Genomic DNA, 20,210 nt, shown 5'->3' with positions numbered 1-20,210 from the left:
AAGATGATCAGAGGGCTGGAGCACCTCTCCTATGAGGACAGGCTGAGAGAGTTGGGGCTGTTCAGCCTGGAGAAGAGGAGGCTCCAGGGAGACCTTATAGCATCCTTCCAGTCGCTCAAGGGGGCCTACAGGAAAGACAGGGAGAAACTCTTCAGTAAGGTCTGTTGTGACAGGACTAGGGGTAATGGTTTTAAAATAGAGTGAGTTAGATTTAGATTGGATATTAGGAAGAAATTTTTTACAATGAGGATTGTAGAGCACTGGAACAGGTTGCCCAGAGAGGTGGTGGATGCCCCATCCCTGGAAACATTCGAGGCCAGGTTGGATGAGGCTCTGAGCAACCTGATCTGATTGGAGATGTCCCTGCTCCTTGCAGGGGGGTTGGAGTAGATGACCTTTAAAGGTTCCTTCCAACCCAACTATTCCATGATTGCATGATCTCCATGTTCTCTTTTGTTTGCAGGTTTGTTAGAAAAAAGAAGGAAAAAAAAGATTACAATTGCTATTTCACCACACTAGCTTGAAGCAAAACTCTAAATAGAAAGAATCAGCTCCCTTTAGTACTGGCATCCATCTCAGCCATCTGCAAAGAACTGCTGATCTCTTAAAATAGCACAGTTAAGAGTGAAATGAGCCAAACCAACATCAGCTAAACAAGTTGTCATAAGGAAGAGAACAGAAATGCACAGTTCCCTCTCACTTAGCTCTTAGCAGCCCCTCTGTACTGCTGGCATGTGGCTCAGTAGCAGGTAATAAAAGGATACGGTCTGCTAGAATGAGGTGTAGTGCATCTTCTTATGGATCTGGGTCATTGCTTCACACCAAGCAGAGGTAGGAGGAAAGAGTAAAACCTTGGAGTTCTCGTGGTGCACCCTGCCTAGGGGCAGAAGTTCCTACAACTTCCAGGCTGCTCACAGAATCTGATAGGTGGCCTTGGTCCTTTCCAAAACAGCAGTCCCTAGAGCTGTGCCACTGGAGCTCAACTGCTGTTTCCAGGAGATTGGTTGGGGTAGAAGGAGTTGTGTCAGCTCAGCCCATTTCCTTGAAGCAATACACAGTCAGTCAGTCAACTTTGAACAAGACTTACAAATATTGTGCAGCCATGAAGGGTTAATTTAAAAGCTCTGGCATTGATTACTTTATTCAGATAGTATGTCTTCATTTCTGTAACTCCTATTCTCCTGGGGTTTGTTAGTTACAGACTTTTAAGATGTCACACGTTGAGTAAATATGAAGCCAAATTCAAGAACATAGCCCTGTCTCGCAAGCACAGAGCACGTGTTTCCCTGGCATCAAGCCCAACAGAACAAAGTAATTTCACTGGAGGGAAGAATACGGTGTTTTCCCGTATCAGGGCCTCAAATATTAATTACTATTTTTAAAAAAGCCTTAGGAAAGACAACAGAATTGACCCAGTTTCTTGGTTCTTTGTTCTTAATGCCTTTAGAATTCCTTCCTCTATTCAAAAAAATAAATATGCATAAATTCTGCTAGGGTATTCTTTGAGTGCCACAGCTTTTTTTTGAGCCATTCTGGCTTTTTGAGAGCAAGAAAACTCTAAAGAGTATATTGTAATTTTGTATTTTAGAGAAGTGGAGGGAGGGTCAGCAGTCATTGTCGTAAATATGTTGCTGTAATCTGATCAATTGCCCTTGGCCTGTCAGAAAAGGTCCCCTGCTAAAAGAATGTAACAGCTGTTCTCTGTAGCATGGACAGAGCATATTTTCTGCTTCTATTTTACTATACACAATCTGGAAGTCCAAGATATTTTGGTACTCCAGTTCACCACAAATTCATCTTCCTTTTCATTTTTCTGAAACTTCACTGCTTTTTACCTGTAGTTCATGCCTTGATGTCCACACATTCCGTCATATATCTCCTCCAGCGCTGCCTTCATCACCTCTAGATACATGCTAGATATTGCCTTCACCACCTCTAGTTCCATACACGCTAGATCTTGCATTCAACAAGACTGGTAAACCAAGTATGTCCTGAAAGCTGCGCACTGCAGTTCACTGGAACAGAGCTGATAGAGGCGCCAGTGCAAAATCTAAGCTCTCAAGACCTGCAGAAGCCTTCAGGACAAACAGCAGCCATCTCTCCAAAGTATAGGAGTTGTTAGGAGGCAGGTTGCTATTGCAAGCCTCTGGCAGAGAACTTCCCGTGTGCCTTACACACCGTAGCCGGCTCTGCATTTGACAGGATGCAGGCTGAAGCATGCAGCCATTGGAAATAAGGCATTTATGGCTGAATTTGTGGAATTCTTTGCCACAGGATATCAGATTAACTCTTGGTCTAAGATGGATCATGTTGTACAGCACTACTCATTTCCATTATGGACATAACATTTCAAAAATATTTTGCAGTCAGTTGCATGGGAAAAAAATGGAAAAGTCACTTAAGTCTGCCACAAATGGGGACACTGGTGGACAGATTTTCATGGGGAGTGCTAAAAGAGAGGACAATAGTGGTGTTACAAAGAAAAGCAAGCAGTGGATCAAGTAGACTTAGAAGAAACATACCCCGTACTTTTAATAAATGTAGAAGCACATAGTTCGATCTGAACTAGTTGGTGCTTTTAGATGTATCTAGGTCACAGTGGGCTTAACATAGTATTGCTCCCATTAGGAAAGGTGTTACAGATGTGCCCAGGAACCCTGAGAATGATTCCGTGGCCTGTTTTGGAAAGTGCTATACAAGCATTCAAGAAGATTGAATGCTAGAAGATTGTGCTAAGGCACATGGAGAGCAAGGAGGTGGTTGGTGACAGCCAACATGGCTTCACCAAGGGCAGATCGTGCCTGACCAATTTGGTGGCCTTCTATGACGGGGTGACGGCATCGGTGGACAAGGGACGAGCAACTGACATCATCTACCTGGACTTGTGCAAAGCTTTTGACACTGTCCCGCACGACATCCTTCTCTCTAAACTAGAGAGACATGGGTTTGATGGACGGACCACTCAGTGGATAAGGAGTTGGCTGGATGGCCGCACTCAGAGAGTGGTGGTCAACGGCTCAATGTCCATGTGGAGACCGGTCACGAGTGGCGTTCCTCAAGGGTCCGTGCTGGGCCCGGCCCTGTTCAACATCTTTGTCGGCGACACGGACAGTGGGATAGAGTGCACCCTCAGCAAATTCGCCGACGACACCAAGTTGTGTGGTGCCGTCGACACGGTGGAAGGGAGGGATGCCATCCAGAGGGACCTTGACAGGCTGGAGAGGTGGGCCCGTGCCAACCTCATGAAGTTCAACCAGGCCAAGTGCAAGGTCCTGCACCTGGGTCGTGGCAATCCCAGGCACAAATACAGGCTGGGCGGGGAATGGATTGAGAGCAGCCCTGAGGAGAAGGACTTGGGAGTGCTGGTGGATGAGAAGCTTAACATGAGCAGGCAATGAGCCCTTGCGGCCCAGAAGGCCAACCGCATCCTGGGCTGCATCAAGAGAAGCGTGGCCAGCAGGTGGAGGGAGGTGATTCTCCCCCTCTACTCTGCCCTGGTGAGACCCCACCTGGAGTACTGTGTCCAGTTCTGGAGCCCCCAACACAAAAAGGACATGGATCAGTTGGAGAAGGTCCAGAGGAGGGCCACGAAGATGATAAAAGGGCTGGAGCACCTCTCTTATGAGGACAGGCTGAGAGAGTTGGGGCTGTTCAGCCTGGAGAAGAGGAGGCTCCGGGGAGACCTGATAGCAGTCTTCCAGTACCTCAAGGGGGCCTACAAGAAAGATGGGGAGGGGCTGTTCAGTAGGGCCTGTTGTGATAGGACGAGTGGTAATGGTTTTAAAATAGAGGGGGGTAGATTTAGATTAGAAATTAGGAAAAAATTTTTTACAATGCGAGTTATAGAACACTGGAACAGGTTGCCCAGAAAGGTGGTGGAGGCCCCATCTCTGGAAACGTTCAAGGCCAGGCTGGATGAGGCTCTGAACAACCTGATCTAGTTGGGGATGTCCCTGCTCCTTGCAGGGGGGTTGGACTAGATGACCTTTGAAGGTCCCTTCCAACCCTAACCATTCTATGATTCTAAGATGGAGCCTACCTGGAGAAGATTATTGTAATTAAAGCATGATGCAAGTACTGGGTGTAACAAACACATGGAGAAGGGGGCACAGTAATGATAGGAAAGTGTAGGTGGATAAACTGGTTAGGATGTACACCTAGCATGAATAAACATAACAAAACAAAATACAGGAGTGAGAGCAAGAAGAGGAATATGTAACTGAATGACTGACTCGCAGAAAACAGCAATTGATCACCCCAGAACAGTGTTGCATCTCATTTCTGTGGGGCTAAACAGTGATGTATTAATAAACAGTCTTCCCTAGCACATATGTGGGCATAGGCACAGCCTTTACCTGCCTCCCTGAGCTATGTGTCAAAAAAATCTTTTCCTGTTATGAAAGATGCCTCATGAACATTCGTGCTTGTGAAGTCGCAAGCCCTCCTTTTACCCCCTAGCACAGTTGTAAAATTCTGATCAACCCACCAGTCTTCATGGCATGCTGGAGGGTGCTCTAAAGGTTGGGTATTTGTCTGCAGTCCTGACCAGATTTCTACTCGATACATTGCCTGTAGAATTCTCCTGGCACTTCACATGGCCGTACTTTCGCCATGCACATTCAGGTGTCTCTAATGTGTGAGATGACCCAAAAGCCAGATTCATCTTCACATTTATGTTGATGCACAGCTCAGGAGGTTTCTGAGAGAGTGAACACAGAAACATGATCTGCGTTGACTTTGATCCATGGGTAATATGCGGCTTTATGTCTCCGTTATGCTTTGCTATGCCGGCAGTGTGGAGGGAACCACCCCAGCTTGCAAACTCCTGGAAACCTTGGTGAAGGTGAGCTGGCTCAGCTTCAGTCCAGCTACCCCTGCAGTACAGGCGTTATGGTCAGAACTACCAGCTGAGAAACTGGCAAAAATGGAGGTTACACCTACTCTATAAGCAAGCGGTGTGCCTACTGATTCATATAAGCCTGTGTGAATCAGCTTTAAACTTCCCAGGGCAGTCTGTACAAACCTGTCTGAATACTGGAGTAATGCATCAGGGTCTGAAGGAACTGCTGTGGTGCTGCTGTAAGTAGCTACTTTAGTGTTGCTCAACTGTCTTTACCTGTACTTCAACCTCTCTTCACACAACCAGTTTCACAGCTTCTGCACGAAGGAGTACAGCCACAGGCTCTGGAAAGCAAAAGAAAACACTTAGTGGCACCTAGTGAGTAAAGCATGAGGCTTCATGCACAGCCATCTGTATGCTGTTGCCATCTGGAGATGGTCAGCTGTGGGCACCCCGAGGCCTCCTGAAAGCTGGAGTGAGCATTAGAGGGCAGAAACTCCATTATAACGCTGCTTGAAGCTGAAAGCAGTTAGCTTTGGGCCTTTGGATCAAAAGGCCAGCGTGAAGGCATCCACCCAGATTTGTAAAAGAAGAAATTATTGGCCAGATGGGAGTACTCTGAACTCTGGCACCACATTTCTCCCTCAGTCTGAAAGAGCTTGTGTTTGCTAACTTTCATGCTGTGACATGCATCTTTATTCTTTAGTTTGAGAAAACTGCAGGAATTCTTGCTCTCTGTATGTATTTTGCAAATTATTTCCAGACACACAGGATTTCATTCTGCAGTGTGTAAAAGGTTGTGCAAGACAGACTGTTCTAAATACCCATTTCCAAAAGCCTTGGCAGATTCAATCTAAGCTGTCTGCTCCATAAAATTGATAGAAGTTCTTTGTTTTCCAGTCATCTGCTGGCTCGCTAAACATCACTTACCTTCAGTTTGGTAGATCCAGTACAGGTAAGTTTTCACATCTTCCTTGCTGTAAACATGGACCAAGAATTTGCCCCCAGTTTGCATTTGGAAATACTTTGTGTACCTGCTCTGGCTGTGATAGAGGTACTTTTCTTCACAGCAGCCTGTACAGTGCTGTGCTTCAGATCTGTGACTAAAACAGTGTTGATAACACACCGATGTTTTAGCTGTTGCTCAACAGTGCTTGGACAGCGCGCCAAGGCCTTTTCTTTTTCCCCACCCTGCCCCACCAGTGAGTAGGCTAGGGGCACACAAGAGGCTGGGAGAGGACGCAAGGGCTATCCAAAACCATATGACATTGTGCTCAGTGAGAAAAGCTGGGGAAAAACAGGAGGAGGAAAGGGGGGATGTTCAGAGTTATGGTGTTTGTCTTCCCAAGGAACTGTTAGGTGTGCTGAGGCCCTGCTCACCAGGAAGTGGTCGAACACCTGCTTGGTGATGGGAAGTGGTGAATGAATTCCTTACTTTGCTTTGCTTGCACGGGCAGCTTTGCTTCATTTGTTAAACTGCCTTTATATGAAACCACAAGTTTTTATTGCTTTTGTCCTTCCAACTCTCTCCCCGAGCCTGCTAGGGGGAGTGACCAAGTAAGCGACTGACTGGAGGCTTAGCTGTCAGCTGGGGTCAACCCACAACAGTCCTTTTTGGTGTCCAACATGGGGCATGAGGAGTTTAAAATAACAAGATCTAATCAGAGCGTGCTAGGTGGAATTTATAGCTGTTAAGCTGTTAATTGGCAGGGTCCTGGGCTTGCTTGCCTTATTAGAGCCTGGTGCTTGTTAGTGGGCGTTTTGGACTTTGGCTGTTTATTGTAGCACTGATCTTACTCTGCTGTGCCAGGGACCATTTTGTTAACAGCAATGGCCACTACAGCTGTTCCTGTGCTGCTATACTGGACATACTGGAATACCAGTCTGATAGGGTTAATTTTCATGGTAGCAGCCCATAGGGTGATCTGTTTTGGATTTGTGACTAAAACAGTGTTGACAATAACTGAGTGTTTTAGCTGTTACTGAACAGTGTTTGCACAGCTTCAAGGCCTTTTCTTTGTCCCCCTCTTTGCCCTGCCAGTGACCATGCTGGGGGTAGATGCAACCAGGACAGCTGACCCCAGCTGACCAAAGTCCTATTCAGTAGCAAGTACCAGCAGAATCTCCAACCTGTAAAATTGATGCAGATGTATTGAGTCATGCTCCTCCAATCAATTTTGCATTTGTCTAACTTTACATAGAATCATACATATATATATATATATATATATACACACACACATATAAGGAACTGATTACTTATTTAGAACCTTTAAGATCATGGCCTTCTTAAAAATAAAGTTTAGCACTTATCATACAAAATCCTGGTCCTGCTGAAGTTAGCAAGCATTTATTATCTGTTTTCTAGGGTAAAACCTGACTCCAAAGTTTAACATGTTTTCTTTTTTTTTAGTGAATGTGGCTTGTATTGCAATTTCATGGCCGTATCAAACAAAATAAATTAAGCATCTTAACAAAATATTAAACTGATCTTTTAAGAGGAAACAATTAATAGTTTCACCATTTTAAATTAATTATAATTAGCACTGAAAATTCCCATCAAATTGAAAATTTTACTTTCATGATGCAAAATTTCACTAATTATTGCCAGAGGTACTACTGTCAAGGCAAATATACAAAAGAAAATGTTGATGTTTTTCATGCTACAATATTATCTTTATTTTCCAGTGAAAAATGACAACAGTTTGTGACACAGTAAAAAACCAGAAAATATTTGCTTAGTTTTTATACTTTTTTCACTCCTGTTCTATACCTTTATTTTGAAATGCATGGTCTGTAAGATATAAGAATTGAAAAACTACTGAAATAACTGGGATAACCCCATATGAGGTTCAAAGACAAAGTACATTGTAAAAATCCTGAATGGTACCTAGTGTGATAAGTGGAAGTTCTGCAATTAAACAAGTTACAGGATAGAAGCCAAAAACACTACTGAAAGCTTAGCTAAAACTCTGCTGGAATAATAAGTTCATGGACTGTGTATATATTTTCACTATATGTAGTCATCCTGGGAAAAATCCATGTATGCTTTATGCACAAGAGTAGTCCATTAGTGAAAACACTGTCAGAGCTAAATGGTAAAGAAGATACAGATGTTTCTATTACTCAGTTTCATATAACCCTCCTCTGCCACCACCAGGTTGTATTCCCACAGAACAGCTACAGTTCCCAAAGCCTTCCTATTCTAAGGAGCTCCCCCTCCCCTTGGTCTAAAAGTTTGTGTGGGACAGAATTGTCACAAGTTTTGGATTCTCCCTTTGGTTCTACCATTGCCATTCCGTGACCTGCCATAATCCAGGTTAAATCACTTCCCTTCTCATTTCTGGGAAAGAAAGGTATTGCTGAGCCCCCTCTCCCCTTGCCAGGCACCAAAGATGGATTATATGAGACCCACAGCATTTCAGGTGTGCTGGATACGTAAGAACCAAATCAATAGTGCAAACCCACATTCTCCAAGAAGGGGTTGCACATGCCTTAATGCTGGGATACGTTCTACCTCTGTTGCAGTGCAGATGAAAAACATGTGGAGGTGAGGCTACCTCTACAATCATTTCTTACTGAGGCATTGCTGGAATGCAGCACCAGAGCTCCACTGTGGTTTTCCCTCTCAGCCCTATGTATGGAGAACATCCACCTCCTGTAGCTTTCTGTTTCTTCTCCATGCTGCAGAAGCATTACAAAATGGAGATAATCAGGGCTCAGGATTAAGACCAGAGTCTCCATCCCTAGGGATTTAGAACTTAAACTTGAGTAAAAAGTAAGACAGAGTACTGGTTAGAATGAAGAAGTGATATTTCGAAACAGAAGGGACTGCTATTTCTCCCCAGAAAAAAAAATAAGCTGTTTCTTAAAGTGTGTATTTGTAGGAATGAAACACCTGCCAGAGAAATCTCTCTCAGTTCTTGCTGGCAAAACATTAAGGTCCTTTGAGGAAGCACACATCTGAACTACTAAGTATGACTGTCTTAAGGGTTTTAAAAAAGTTATTGTTCTGCATGACGATTGCTGCAAGGTTAAGAGCTCCCAGACTTGTCAGTCCTTTTCACAGCCAGACCCTCACCAAAATCACAGCCATAGAGTTCCACCCGAATGGCAATACCATGATACCATGTTCTTGGAACAATGCGAATAAACCTGGACAGGATAGGTGGATTAAAGAAGTGCTTGACATGCCCACTGCTGTTTTCATTACCCAAGAAAACCTGCAAATGCAGAAACACACAGTTAGTTAAAAGGCAGCACTTAAAAAACCTCTGCTTTTTCTTTGTAAAATGGTTCCAAGCTGTTGCTTTAGTCATCCATGGTAGATGGACTGACTCATTTTTGATTTTACATATGATCACATCCAGTCTTGTCCTAAAATGCTGGGTCAAAGCTAGTTTAGGACAACAATATCTGAGTTTGGATTAATTAAACAGCCTCTGTTTCCATTCATACCACAAAATTTGCCATTCTAATTTGGACGGACTAAAAAAACCAAACTTCACTTACTTTACCTCCGCTAATAGCCGTTGTCACTTAGGTTGGTGTAAGGTGATATGGGCAATAATATACAGGTCTGCTCTGTGGGTATTTGGATCCGTCCAGCTCTGTTACAGCAAAACTGCTCACTAACATTAATTTCACTTATAAAATCAAGACAGAAATAAAAAACCTGAAAAGAGGCCCTGGGAAATCCATTGTTTGTTCAAATTAAATGTCCTTGTGCACTCAAATTAAGTGTCCTCCTTTGCAAATAGTATCAGCTCCTTTATCACAATGTTGACTGCATTCTCTACAGATTTGGTGTTCTTTCCTTTTATTACTGTTAATTACTATTATCAATATCAGATGGGTATTATGACATTATCTGTAGTAATCCCAGCTCCCTAGCATTTTAAAGTCCCATGAGAGTATCTCTTTGGCTGGGTATTCTGCCTTTGGGCCTTGACTGTGCTCAGCATCTAAAACAAAGGAATGATATAATTGTCTGAGCTGAAGATGATACCTTTGCCACTGAGCTTGAACCATCTGTATAGGATTTCCACTCTGAGCCCTGGTCGCTGTATAGGATAACATAGGTTTTCACAAAGTTTTCAGCAGATAAGGACTTGGCCCCCTGGGTAGCAATAGCAGTTATCTTCTTAATTGTGAGGAGATCGATTTGCAGCCACTGTTGGTTGTTGTTCACCTACCATTGATAAAAAGGGTTGTCTGTTAGCAAACATGCCTATGTCTGCATTTGCTTAAGTGAAAAAAATCCTGTTTAAAGTTAAAACTGCATCACAATGCATCAAAACTGTATCAAAGAAGTGCAGAAGAGTAAAGCTGAGGCAAAAGTCACAAGCACTCTTGGTGGCCCATACAATTAACTTCTTCACTGCAGATGGTGTATTTGGTGTCTTAAGACTTCCACATTAATTTCCAATACATAATGAAAAATAACACAGATTTATCTTCAGTATTAAAATGCAATACATAATACTAATACAAAATAATAATACAGAACAGTAGCTTCCAGCAAATTTCAAGGTGCTTTGTAAAGAAACGCGGCTCCATTTTGAAGACAGAGGCTCACAGGCCTTGCTGAACGTCATCCAGCTCCATTATTCATTAAGCTGCATTGCCTATAAACCAACCCAGGAAGGGTTTTTTTAACCCCTTGGAGCCAAATAGTCAACTTGTATTCACCTCCTGAAATTAAAAGGGCTATTTCTGCAAGAAAGTGTTGCAGGATTTAGCACAGAGGACACCATCGATCTCTCAAAATATTATTTCATTGCTGTTGCCAGAAGTTCAAGTTTTCTACCAGAAGAGTTGAATGGGCTTCTTTCCAAAGGATGGCTAGAGAGCTGTGAAGTACCCCATTACGCTTGGCACTGGAGACAGCGTGCAGGAAGTGTGTGAGCACACAGGCAGCACAAATTTATTAACTGCAGTTGTCTTGCTGTTGTCCCTGTTTTTCATTTATTACCTTGGCTCGCCAGGCATTCATCTTTCCTTTCTGATTGAGACGAGCAAGTGAAGGGTCCCATGTGTTAAACCAGGATGTCTTCACAGACGAGGCTGTTATCTGAGTATTCTTGATCTCTCCATTTTCCATTCCAAGTGGCAAAGAGCAACCTGTTAAGAAAAGCACCGTTATCTCCAGTTCATCCAAGTAGCCACAGCCTAAGCAACAATGTTGGAATTGAGAACACCCACAATTTTAGCTTCATTTAACATATTAGGTAAAAAAATTGCCAGAAAGGAAGCACCAGCACATGACCGATTCTTACCATCTACTTCACAGCCCAGAAGCTCCATGCGAAGAGTAGGCCTGTTGTAGGCCTCAGTTGGGTAGACTCTGATGTACCTAGCGATAATAGGGGGATCAATGATGTTCTCTTTTACGCTGTAGGCATCAGTATTACCTTCAAAAATCTATTAAAAAAATATCCACATATCATTAATTTAAACAAACACAGAAAGCAAACACAAGCTTGGATCCCCAAAGATGGGGAGAAACTCTTTAGCAGGGCCTGTTGTGATAGGATGAGGGGTAATGGTTTTAAAATAGAGGGAGGTAGATTCAGACTGGACATAAGGAAAAAACCTTTTACAATGAGGGTTGTAGAACACTGTACCATGTTGCCCAGAGAGGTGGTGGATGCCCCATCCCTGGAAACATTCAAGGCCAGGCTGGAGGGGGCTCTGAGCAACCTGATCTGGTTGAAGATGTCCCTGCTCCTTGCAGGGGGGTTGGACTAGATGACCTTTGAAGGTTCCTTCCAACCCCTAACCATTCTATGATTCTATGCTGAAAACTTGCTCTATTACAAAAGTAGTCGTCTTTTTTTTTTCAATGCCATTAGCCACATCCACTGTGATAGCACACCCTATGCTGCAGGGCAACTTGAAATATTTCATAGCCCTGTCTCAGCATATTTGGAAGTGCCTGAAGGCCTCAGTTCAAATAAGCAACCAATTTCTATGCACTATTTAAGTCTGTAAGAAGACATTAGTAAAGAGACAAAAGACAATGGATTTTTGATTTGGGAATTGTATCCTAGAAACCTCAGGGTGAACTGAAGGGAGCTGTAATTGGTAGGGCTGGAGTGGTTGAACATAAAATGAACCTCTCGCAGAGTATGGCCACACTTATTACACAGGCTTTCTACAGGCAATTCAAGCAGTTTAACATTCAATTGTTGTGACAACAGGAAGGGAGGGAGAGGAAGGAGGACCTAGTCCCAAATGAGGGAGGGCCTGATTTTTAGTTCAGCTTCCTGCTTGCTTCAAGAGGCTGACATGAGCTTAGGAAATACAGGTAAGGCATAGAAGCTTGTAGGAAAGCCAGACTCTATACAGTCAAGGTCACAGGGCCACTCTACTCGTCTAGGAGGTTCCTCATCTTATAATTTGTCTTCTGATCTGAATTTGATTAGATTGGTAAACGCCCTTTGGGGCCTCAAGCTGTATTACTAAGTCTCTGAAGGCCACAATTTTTTCCACTGTCTCTTAATATAAATCTGTCACCTCACTGCATCATCCAATGATGCCACCTAGGTTATCACAACCTCTATGGCATGTACAGACCTTTTGTGCTGGAGAGCTCTCTCCTTTGAAGGTGTTCCACTTTCGTTTGTCTTTGCTGTAAACAATGAAAAACTTCTGGATGTACAAGGACTTTAAAAATTGCTTGGCTCCCTGCGTCTGTATCCCAGTTAACAGAACTTGTCTTTGAAAGTCCACCTAGGAACAGCAAACAGTATTTATAAAGCCAATAGTGCACAATGACATTTGTTTCATTCTTTGGTATCTACACAATTACTTTGAGCCCTGCATTTTAAACCCCACAACACTAACACTCTCAGGAAGAATACAAGCAGATGCCAGACTCCAAATGAATGCTGTCTCTCTCATTTCATTTGTGTGTGCATTTAATTTCAGAGGCCATTTTACAGTGTTCAGCACAGCACCACAAACACACCTCAAAAATATCTGTGTCTCCATGCTAGACAGAACTCTGCCATCCTCATTTTGCAGATAGGCAAAAGGAATAAAGTATTACACTTTATTTATGTATATTTGTTGCATGATCATTTATAAATATGTACTGTTAGGCAGAGGGAGGAAAAAACCCAGTAATGGATAGAATGACTCAATTTGCCTACAGAACAGTTACAGTCTAAACTGCAAGGGTAACTGTCCAGTCAATGGACCTCAATAGCAGTAGAGATTGGGTTACGCTAGGGGAGGTGGACAGCTTATGGTATCATCAGTCAACCTTGCTGCATCTTTTCAGTTTCGCCCAACAGTCTTCTCAGTAAGAACAAGAGCAGCTTGACCTCTTAAAACAAGTTGCAGGAAAATCACAAAACAGGATTGTATGGCCATACCCAGGTTCAATGATGGTCAAGCACACGTTGTACCAACCATACCTGGATCCAAGGAAGTTGTTCGTCTTTCATTGTAGTGCTCCAAGCATTGTACGTTCCAGAATTGTCTAATCGGGCTAACTTAGGTTCCCAATAGTCTAAACACAAAACATTAATCAAGCAAGAATTTAAGGAGAGGTGCTGAAAAAAAAAATGCAGGCTGTAACTAGCTACTGATGTTACATGCTTCAGTTTTTTCCAATCTATTTTGGTAAAAAAACCCCAACTAATAGACTCTAAAACCATAATCTAGGATAATCTGGACATGGTCAGAAACTGAAAGTCAGCTGTTACCCTGCAAAGTTTTATAGTTGGGAGAATGACTTCTAAAATAACAGCCTTTTATATAATGTACTGTCTACTGATTTGGAACTGGGGTCTAGAGTTTGCTAAACAAGTTTGGCCAACAGCAGGATCAGACACAAAATGTGCTCTACATTCATGGCAAAGGGCTTCCCTCTGCGTAAGGAGGTTTCCATGTTAACAGCTGATATGAAATATATATGACAACAACACAGCTTTCAAGCCTTCAGAACACTGGTGGGAAATGAAGAAGGAAAATTAAATCCACATAAAAATCAGTTTTCCAAAATAAGTAATTTATTTGTTATTTTGAGGGAAAGGATGTGTGTTCCTGCATGTGTGTGTAACCTGTACACCTTGATTTGCCACTGTCCATGTAAAATTATATAAATTTTTCTATCAAATGATCCCACACTTATACCAGGAAAAAAACATGATAAATTAAAGACTCGGTCATTGCTCTGGAAGCCAGGCTCCAAAATCTTTCAGAACAGATACACTTTGTCCTTTTGCATGTTTTACCACGTGGAAAGCTCAAAAGGGTTTTGAACACTGTTCATGTTCAAGCAGGGAACTCAGAGGACAAAAAAAATGAAGCTAGATTTGTTCCAGGTCATCCAGCAGGCCATGGACAGAGAAATCTCTGACTCTCAGGCTTGTGATACTGACAGTAGACCTGTGACACTGTTAAAATACAATGATGAGGGCTACCTAGTACAGCTCACAGTCTCTGCTTGTAGTACTGGAGAGCTTTTTCACTTGACAATTGATTCACTGCTGAACTGATCTTGTAAGAAGTATGAGACGCCAAAACAATACAGATCTGCAATACTTTGCTGGTGATATTCAGGAATATGTCTGGACATTTTCAAGTATTAACTCACCTATATGATCTGAAGCATCGATTTGCGAATCAAGTATAACTCCACTTGCTAGACCCATTGGAATCCTGCACTCTAAAGAAAGCACAGTAAGTTTGTTGTTAAAGAAATGGAGGAGGAGTACTATTCCAATATATATTCTGGTGGAATCTTCTAAGACAACATCATTTGGAACAATTCTTAGTAATACTGTAACATCACCACTCTCTTCCCAGAGAAGACCAAGTTAATCTCTGCAATTTCTCTCAGCAGATTATTCCACTGGTCACTGTGAGTAAACCTCAAATTCAAAGCTAGTATGCTAAAGAAATAAAGGTAGTATGCTAAATAGTTAGAAGTTAGTATGCTAGAGTCTAACAATTTTTCTTCTAGGATAAATTTACATTAACCACTCCACCCCCTCCTTGAAAGCACAGAGAATCTACTTTGGGGTTTTGCAGACCAATCTCCTAAATTTATTTGTACTGATCCTGAAAGGGTAGAGATGACTTTATAGATTGAATCCCTCAGCCAAAAACCATCTTAGTTCAGTACCTTTCTCTATAACCAAATAGGATGCCTGCATTCCTGCTTGCTGATATTCTCCAACTTCAGTGTCTAAAAGCCACCAGCCAGGTCTCTGTGGTTTCATTTCAATTGTTCTAAATGAGCCTTGAAAGAAATGGAAGAGAAACATACCAGAAATGTTAGTATTATAAGGCTGATGTTACAAGGTTTGATGTTAAACCAAAGATCGTCCTATGACGTAATCCAGAAAAATTAAATAACCTGCTACACATTGCAGAAAGAGCAATAACTACCATCATCTCAATAATTTTTTTTTCTTAGTAAGCAAGTTCCAGTTGGAGACTGAGATTGGAATTAAGTGACCACATCAAAATCTAACCTGGTGCAAAGTACAAAACCTTGGATGCCTGTATGTAACAACAGATATCTGCACATTAAATAAGCACTAAGCCACTGTATTGAACAGTGCTATTAAGTTTACTACATAATGTAGGATTGTTAATTCTGTGGTGCTGATTATAGTTCTTACTCCTGCTGCCTCAGAGTGTTGTCCAAGTAATGTAAGAGATGGATGTAAAGAGGCCAAAAGTAGATGTGGGAGAATCAGATGTATGGGCCCTCCCCTCTCACTTTCTGCCTGCCCCAGCAGGGCCAAGGATTGAGCAGGAAGCAGATACAGTTTAGGCTGTTTGCTGCATTTCTTAGAAAGCACAGTACATGCTTCATAGTGCAGACGTGGTAATTCTGGTTCCCATTTAAACAAAAACATATGGACATGTCATAAGTGAAAAACATCCCCGTAAAAAGCTTAAACAGTGAATAAACCACCTCATGTTCGCTAAAAGTTCACTAAAATAAACTCCTATTATTCTAAGCCAATCCCATTATTTTTATCTCCTTGTTTCCTGTTTGGGTTTTTGGGGTGTTTTGTTTGTTTGTTTGTTTGCTTTTTTAAACACTTGTAGCTGGCAATACAGACTTCATAAGTGCTATTATTGCACACCTGCACTGGTGACAGTGACGGGCAAAGGAGTATATCTTGTGGCCTAATGAATGCTTTCAGCCTATTTCCCTTCTCTGGACATAAGAATTCTCCTAGGGCTCACATTTGTTCTTTTTCTTCTGTATTACACTTATTCTGCCCTGATACTTACCTGGAAGGAGCGTGTAAGTACCAAGCTGATACTTTGGCTCTCCTTGCTCTATGAAAGTCTGTCCATGAAAATGAACAACATGAATGTCTTTTGGCCCACCCATATTCAGCAAATGCCATCGGACCATTTCACCTTCATACATCCTCAAGCCTTGCAAATTGTAGGTAATCCCATTAATGGCTGAAAAAAAATATATATATTATTGGTAAGGAAAATCACTCACAAAACAGGTCTCTCAAAGTGCTAGAATATAGTTTTTAAAAGGAGTAAAATATTTAATAAAGCAATGCATTTTGGAAAAACACCACTTTTCCCAGTTCCAAGTGCTACATTTTCACAGCTGTAGAGTCACAACTAACACCTTTGATTAATAACTGATTTTATAGACCACATTTTCAGAAGGCATATTCCACTTCTCAACATGTCTTTTTCAAACATGATCACTTAAAGCACACAAACATCAGATTTTCAAAGACAGAAACATAGAATTTTGTTACTGACCATTATTCCAAAGAAAAAAAAGGGTTACCTTCCAACTCGACATGACCAAAATCTCTGTATCCACAGGGAGGTATCTGAAGAGCTGTTCTACAGCTGCTTAAAATTCTAGAACTAGTTGATTTCTCAAATTATTACAATATTTCTAAATTTCTTACAAAAAGTTTTCAGCGTATTAACTTCTTACTGAAAATAGGTGGGGTTTTTTTGTTTTGTTTTTTTTTCCTCCTAAATATGGGGGAGTAATTATATGTGAATGTGAGGGAGAAGTTGCCCATTCAGAGTTTCAGACTAATATGTTCTTTCTTCATTTTAATAACAAATTTCCAGTCAATGCTAATCTTTACATATCAAACTATGAATACTGGAGGTACAATGGAAAACAACAACAACAACAAAAAACATTCACACAATTAACGTGTAGGGTATATGCATATTCAAAGGCATTGTGAGCTGAGATGCCTCCCCCAACACCTTTTCCTCTGCCTTAATAAACTTAATACTTGGCAAAATGAGATAAGTACCGTAGAATTTGTGGCATTGCTGCATTTCTTGGGTCTTCTCAGTACAAGGCTTTCTAGAACGTTTGTCAAAGTACCAGCTTTTCTCTTCATCAAAGACCATGAAAAGCAAGAAAAAGTCTCGGGTGGCTGTTCTGCTGTTGTTTGACTTGAAGGTTCCTTTTTGACAGATCAGTATTGGCCCAATCAAACCAGAGTGAATATCTTTCTCCTATAAGGTAATAAACTCATATTAGATGTAAAAGTGGATTTCCCAAAAGATAGTAAAAAAACAAAAACAAAAAAACCACCATAGCATTCTTTTGAAATGCATCTGATCCCAAAAATATAAAGCAGAAGCCAGAATTGCTGTTGGCTTGTATCTTTACTTTTCCTGCTCAGTCTACAAAAGAGTTCCCCAATTTGAATTCTTCCACAGCTTATATCCTTTTTTTAACTGACTGAGAGATTAAATGTCAGATGGAAATATCAGGCCCCAAATAAAGGACAGCTATCAAAAACATGTGATGCAGCTTACATTTCTACAGCCATACAGCAACATCATTTGGAGATATTAAAAATCCAACTGTACATGATCCCGGACAACCTACTCTAGCTGACCCTGCTTGAATTGGGGAGGTGCGGATTAGATGATCTGTAGTGATCCCTTCCAACATAAGTGTTTCTGTGACCAACCCCAGCAACACTACCACTTCTATTTTGATTTCCTTACCAGATTTACATCTGAGTAGTAGATCCAGGACCGACAAGCTGCTCCTGACTGCACAGGCCCTGATCGCCTGTTTGCATACCATACATATATATAACTGTTATTTGGCTGAATTTCATCATCTTCCTTAAACCAAGGAGTAGATTCATCATCATAAATGCTTCCCTCAGAGGACTTTTCATAAAGGAGCCCATGAGCATGGAGGGAATATGGTCTGGATGCCAGATTCTTAAAATGAACCTAAAAAAAAAAAAAAAAAACCACAAAAAAAAAACCCACCCAAAAAACCAACCAAACAACAAACAAATAGATTCTGTTCAGCAAATTCAGGCATAAGCAAAAGCCCCTCCACAATACATTCCTGTTGTCTCAAACCAGGGTCAAGATTTGTATAATGATTACAGGCTACGTTGTGCAAAGCTGGCAGGGATAGTTTTTGACATCTCCATGCAGAGTCACCCTCTTTGATGAGGGTAGTTAATTAAAAAGTAGAAAGCATGAGTCTAACATTCTGTCTTCCACTGAGTCTAGGTTCCTATGACTTTTACTGCTGCCCTTCACACCTGGATATGCTTAGTTACAGCAAGCAGGATGATGGGGAATTTCTACTTCTTACATGCTTTGCTGCACAGTCGTACTGAGGGGCACAAAACAGTAACACCAGACCTCTGTATGTATCACTCACTGAAATCAGTGAGTGAAGCATGAGGACAGGGAGATTATGTTTTTATCTCTCCTTAGAGACTGACACTCACAAGCTAAAATAGTCTCTTTCTTCTCTTACTCATGTTTTTACATGTAGCTCAATGTGTTCCCGTTGTGCACTGCTACTGAAATATGCAGAAAGCAGTGAGATCTTCTCTCCCCATCTAAGTCCATCCCTGTGTGTTGGAAGACTGAATGAAGAAGGATGAGAGAAGGGAAATTCTAGAGCAATGTGCTTCCTAATGCAAATATACCACTGTATCACTAGGGATACAGTTCCTCTCCATCCTTGTTGTTTGTGTTCGAACTAACCGACCCACTTACAACAAAAGTTTTCACAGGAAAATACACTTTTTGAACAAATACATATATTCGTCTTGAATACAAAATTACAAATTTTTTATTTTATCTCCTAAAAAAAAAAAAAAGAAGACACTCACTTTATATATAAAAATAATATTTTTAGTGCAATCTGGGATTAAAAAACTTTATTTTTAAAAAATCTTAAATGTAAATCTCATTTTATATTAGACTGATAAGCCAGTATTTAATGTTGGGAAACAAAGAAAAACAAAAGTGAATTTACTGTAGCTGGAAGAAAAAAAAAAAAGTGTTTCAAAGAAACACATCATTGTCCACACTGCAATTTCTAGCTTTGAAAAGTGCTTCACCATCATGATCTTTTAAAAATCTGTGGTATTTTTAGACCTATTCTATGTCACACTATAAGACTGCCACAAGAATCTTATCCTGCACACCACACATATTCAAAACATTGACCTACTAGGATAACATCGTCCACTTCAGCCCGGATAACCGGCCCCAGGATGCCAAGGTGTTCTCTGTATTCGTCTTCATCCTGAGGAGTCGTAAAGGTGCTGTCTGTATAGCTTTGGAAAATCACCTTATATATGCTGCCTTCTTTACAGGTTTTGTCATGCATCATTGTACTGAAAGGAAATTCCCAATTAAAAATCCACACAGTGAATCAGAAATACTAGTTTTGATGAAATCTGAGAACTCATACAGTAGGAACATTTTAAAATATAAAGAATAAACACACAAATAAGTGTCAGGTGATTCTCAAAATCATGACTTGCAATGTTTAAGCAATTCCAGTTCTACAGTTGTATATGAAATCCTTCAAAGATTTGGTCAGCTATCACTGGAGAAACTCCAACTAGTCTCTGAAAACCCACCTGAGCTCTATTTTCCTTTTTTACCATTAGCCTTAATAATCTGAATCAGAGCTTAGCTCAGACTGTAGTGAGCCTACCACCTATACCCTACTGTCTCACAGATGGAGCTTATCTGGAAAGCTAACAAACATATTTTACATTTGATTATATCTGCATTTTGCAACAGAGAGCTGGTAAGAAAAAAATAAGCTTTTAGGCATTCAAACCATTCTTCAGATCTTAAATAGAAGCACCAAAATGCTATTGTTCGGATAAAACATAGTATCATTCCCTATAAACCTTGCCTTATTATCAATTCTGCAGAAAACAGACGCTTAACTGAAGTAATCTAGTAGGAAGAAAGGCTGGTTTTCAGCTCCTCAGCACACTGAGAGGGAATATGCCATGGGCTCTGTTAATGTCACTGGAACTATGCACTTCAGTATAGAGTTTCTCTCAAGTCACATATACTCTTTCCTGTGGCACAGTGGCCA

At 41.2% G+C, this 20,210-nt stretch overlaps 1 protein-coding gene across 3 annotated transcripts in view; it reads right to left on the bottom strand.

Annotated features, from left to right (window-relative positions):
* Positions 1-791: 791 nt before the first annotated feature.
* F5 (coagulation factor V) overlaps positions 792-20,210 on the bottom strand; it is a 40,510-nt gene continuing 21,091 nt past the window's right edge. The window contains exons 8-21 of one of the 3 annotated variants that reach the window (XR_015260422.1): positions 19,323-19,488; positions 17,837-18,073; positions 17,128-17,335; positions 16,106-16,285; positions 14,979-15,095; positions 14,448-14,519; positions 13,264-13,358; positions 12,419-12,574; positions 11,119-11,263; positions 10,815-10,963; positions 9,849-10,031; positions 8,922-9,063; positions 5,024-5,184; positions 792-1,041 (exon numbers count right to left, since the gene is read on the bottom strand). Coding sequence is in view for 2 of the 3 variants with exons in the window: in XM_086761482.1 (XP_086617608.1) it covers positions 5,135-5,184; positions 8,922-9,063; positions 9,849-10,031; positions 10,815-10,963; positions 11,119-11,263; positions 12,419-12,574; positions 13,264-13,358; positions 14,448-14,519; positions 14,979-15,095; positions 16,106-16,285; positions 17,128-17,335; positions 17,837-18,073; positions 19,323-19,488 (1,900 nt within the window). In the remaining variant the exon portion in view is untranslated. Of the gene's footprint in view, positions 1,042-4,469; positions 5,185-7,492; positions 9,064-9,848; positions 10,032-10,814; positions 10,964-11,118; positions 11,264-12,418; positions 12,575-13,263; positions 13,359-14,447; positions 14,520-14,978; positions 15,096-16,105; positions 16,286-17,127; positions 17,336-17,836; positions 18,074-19,322; positions 19,489-20,210 lie in introns of those variants that run through there. The other 2 variants (XM_086761482.1, XM_010123025.2) reach the window with 2 other exon arrangements.

The sequence above is a fragment of the Chlamydotis macqueenii genome, chromosome 1 (genome assembly GCF_036417535.1).
Source record: "Chlamydotis macqueenii isolate bChlMac1 chromosome 1, bChlMac1.mat, whole genome shotgun sequence".
NCBI lineage: Eukaryota > Metazoa > Chordata > Aves > Otidiformes > Otididae > Chlamydotis > Chlamydotis macqueenii.
The sequence above is the reverse complement of the archived record's forward strand: the minus strand, read 5'-3'. Positions and strand labels throughout refer to the sequence as shown.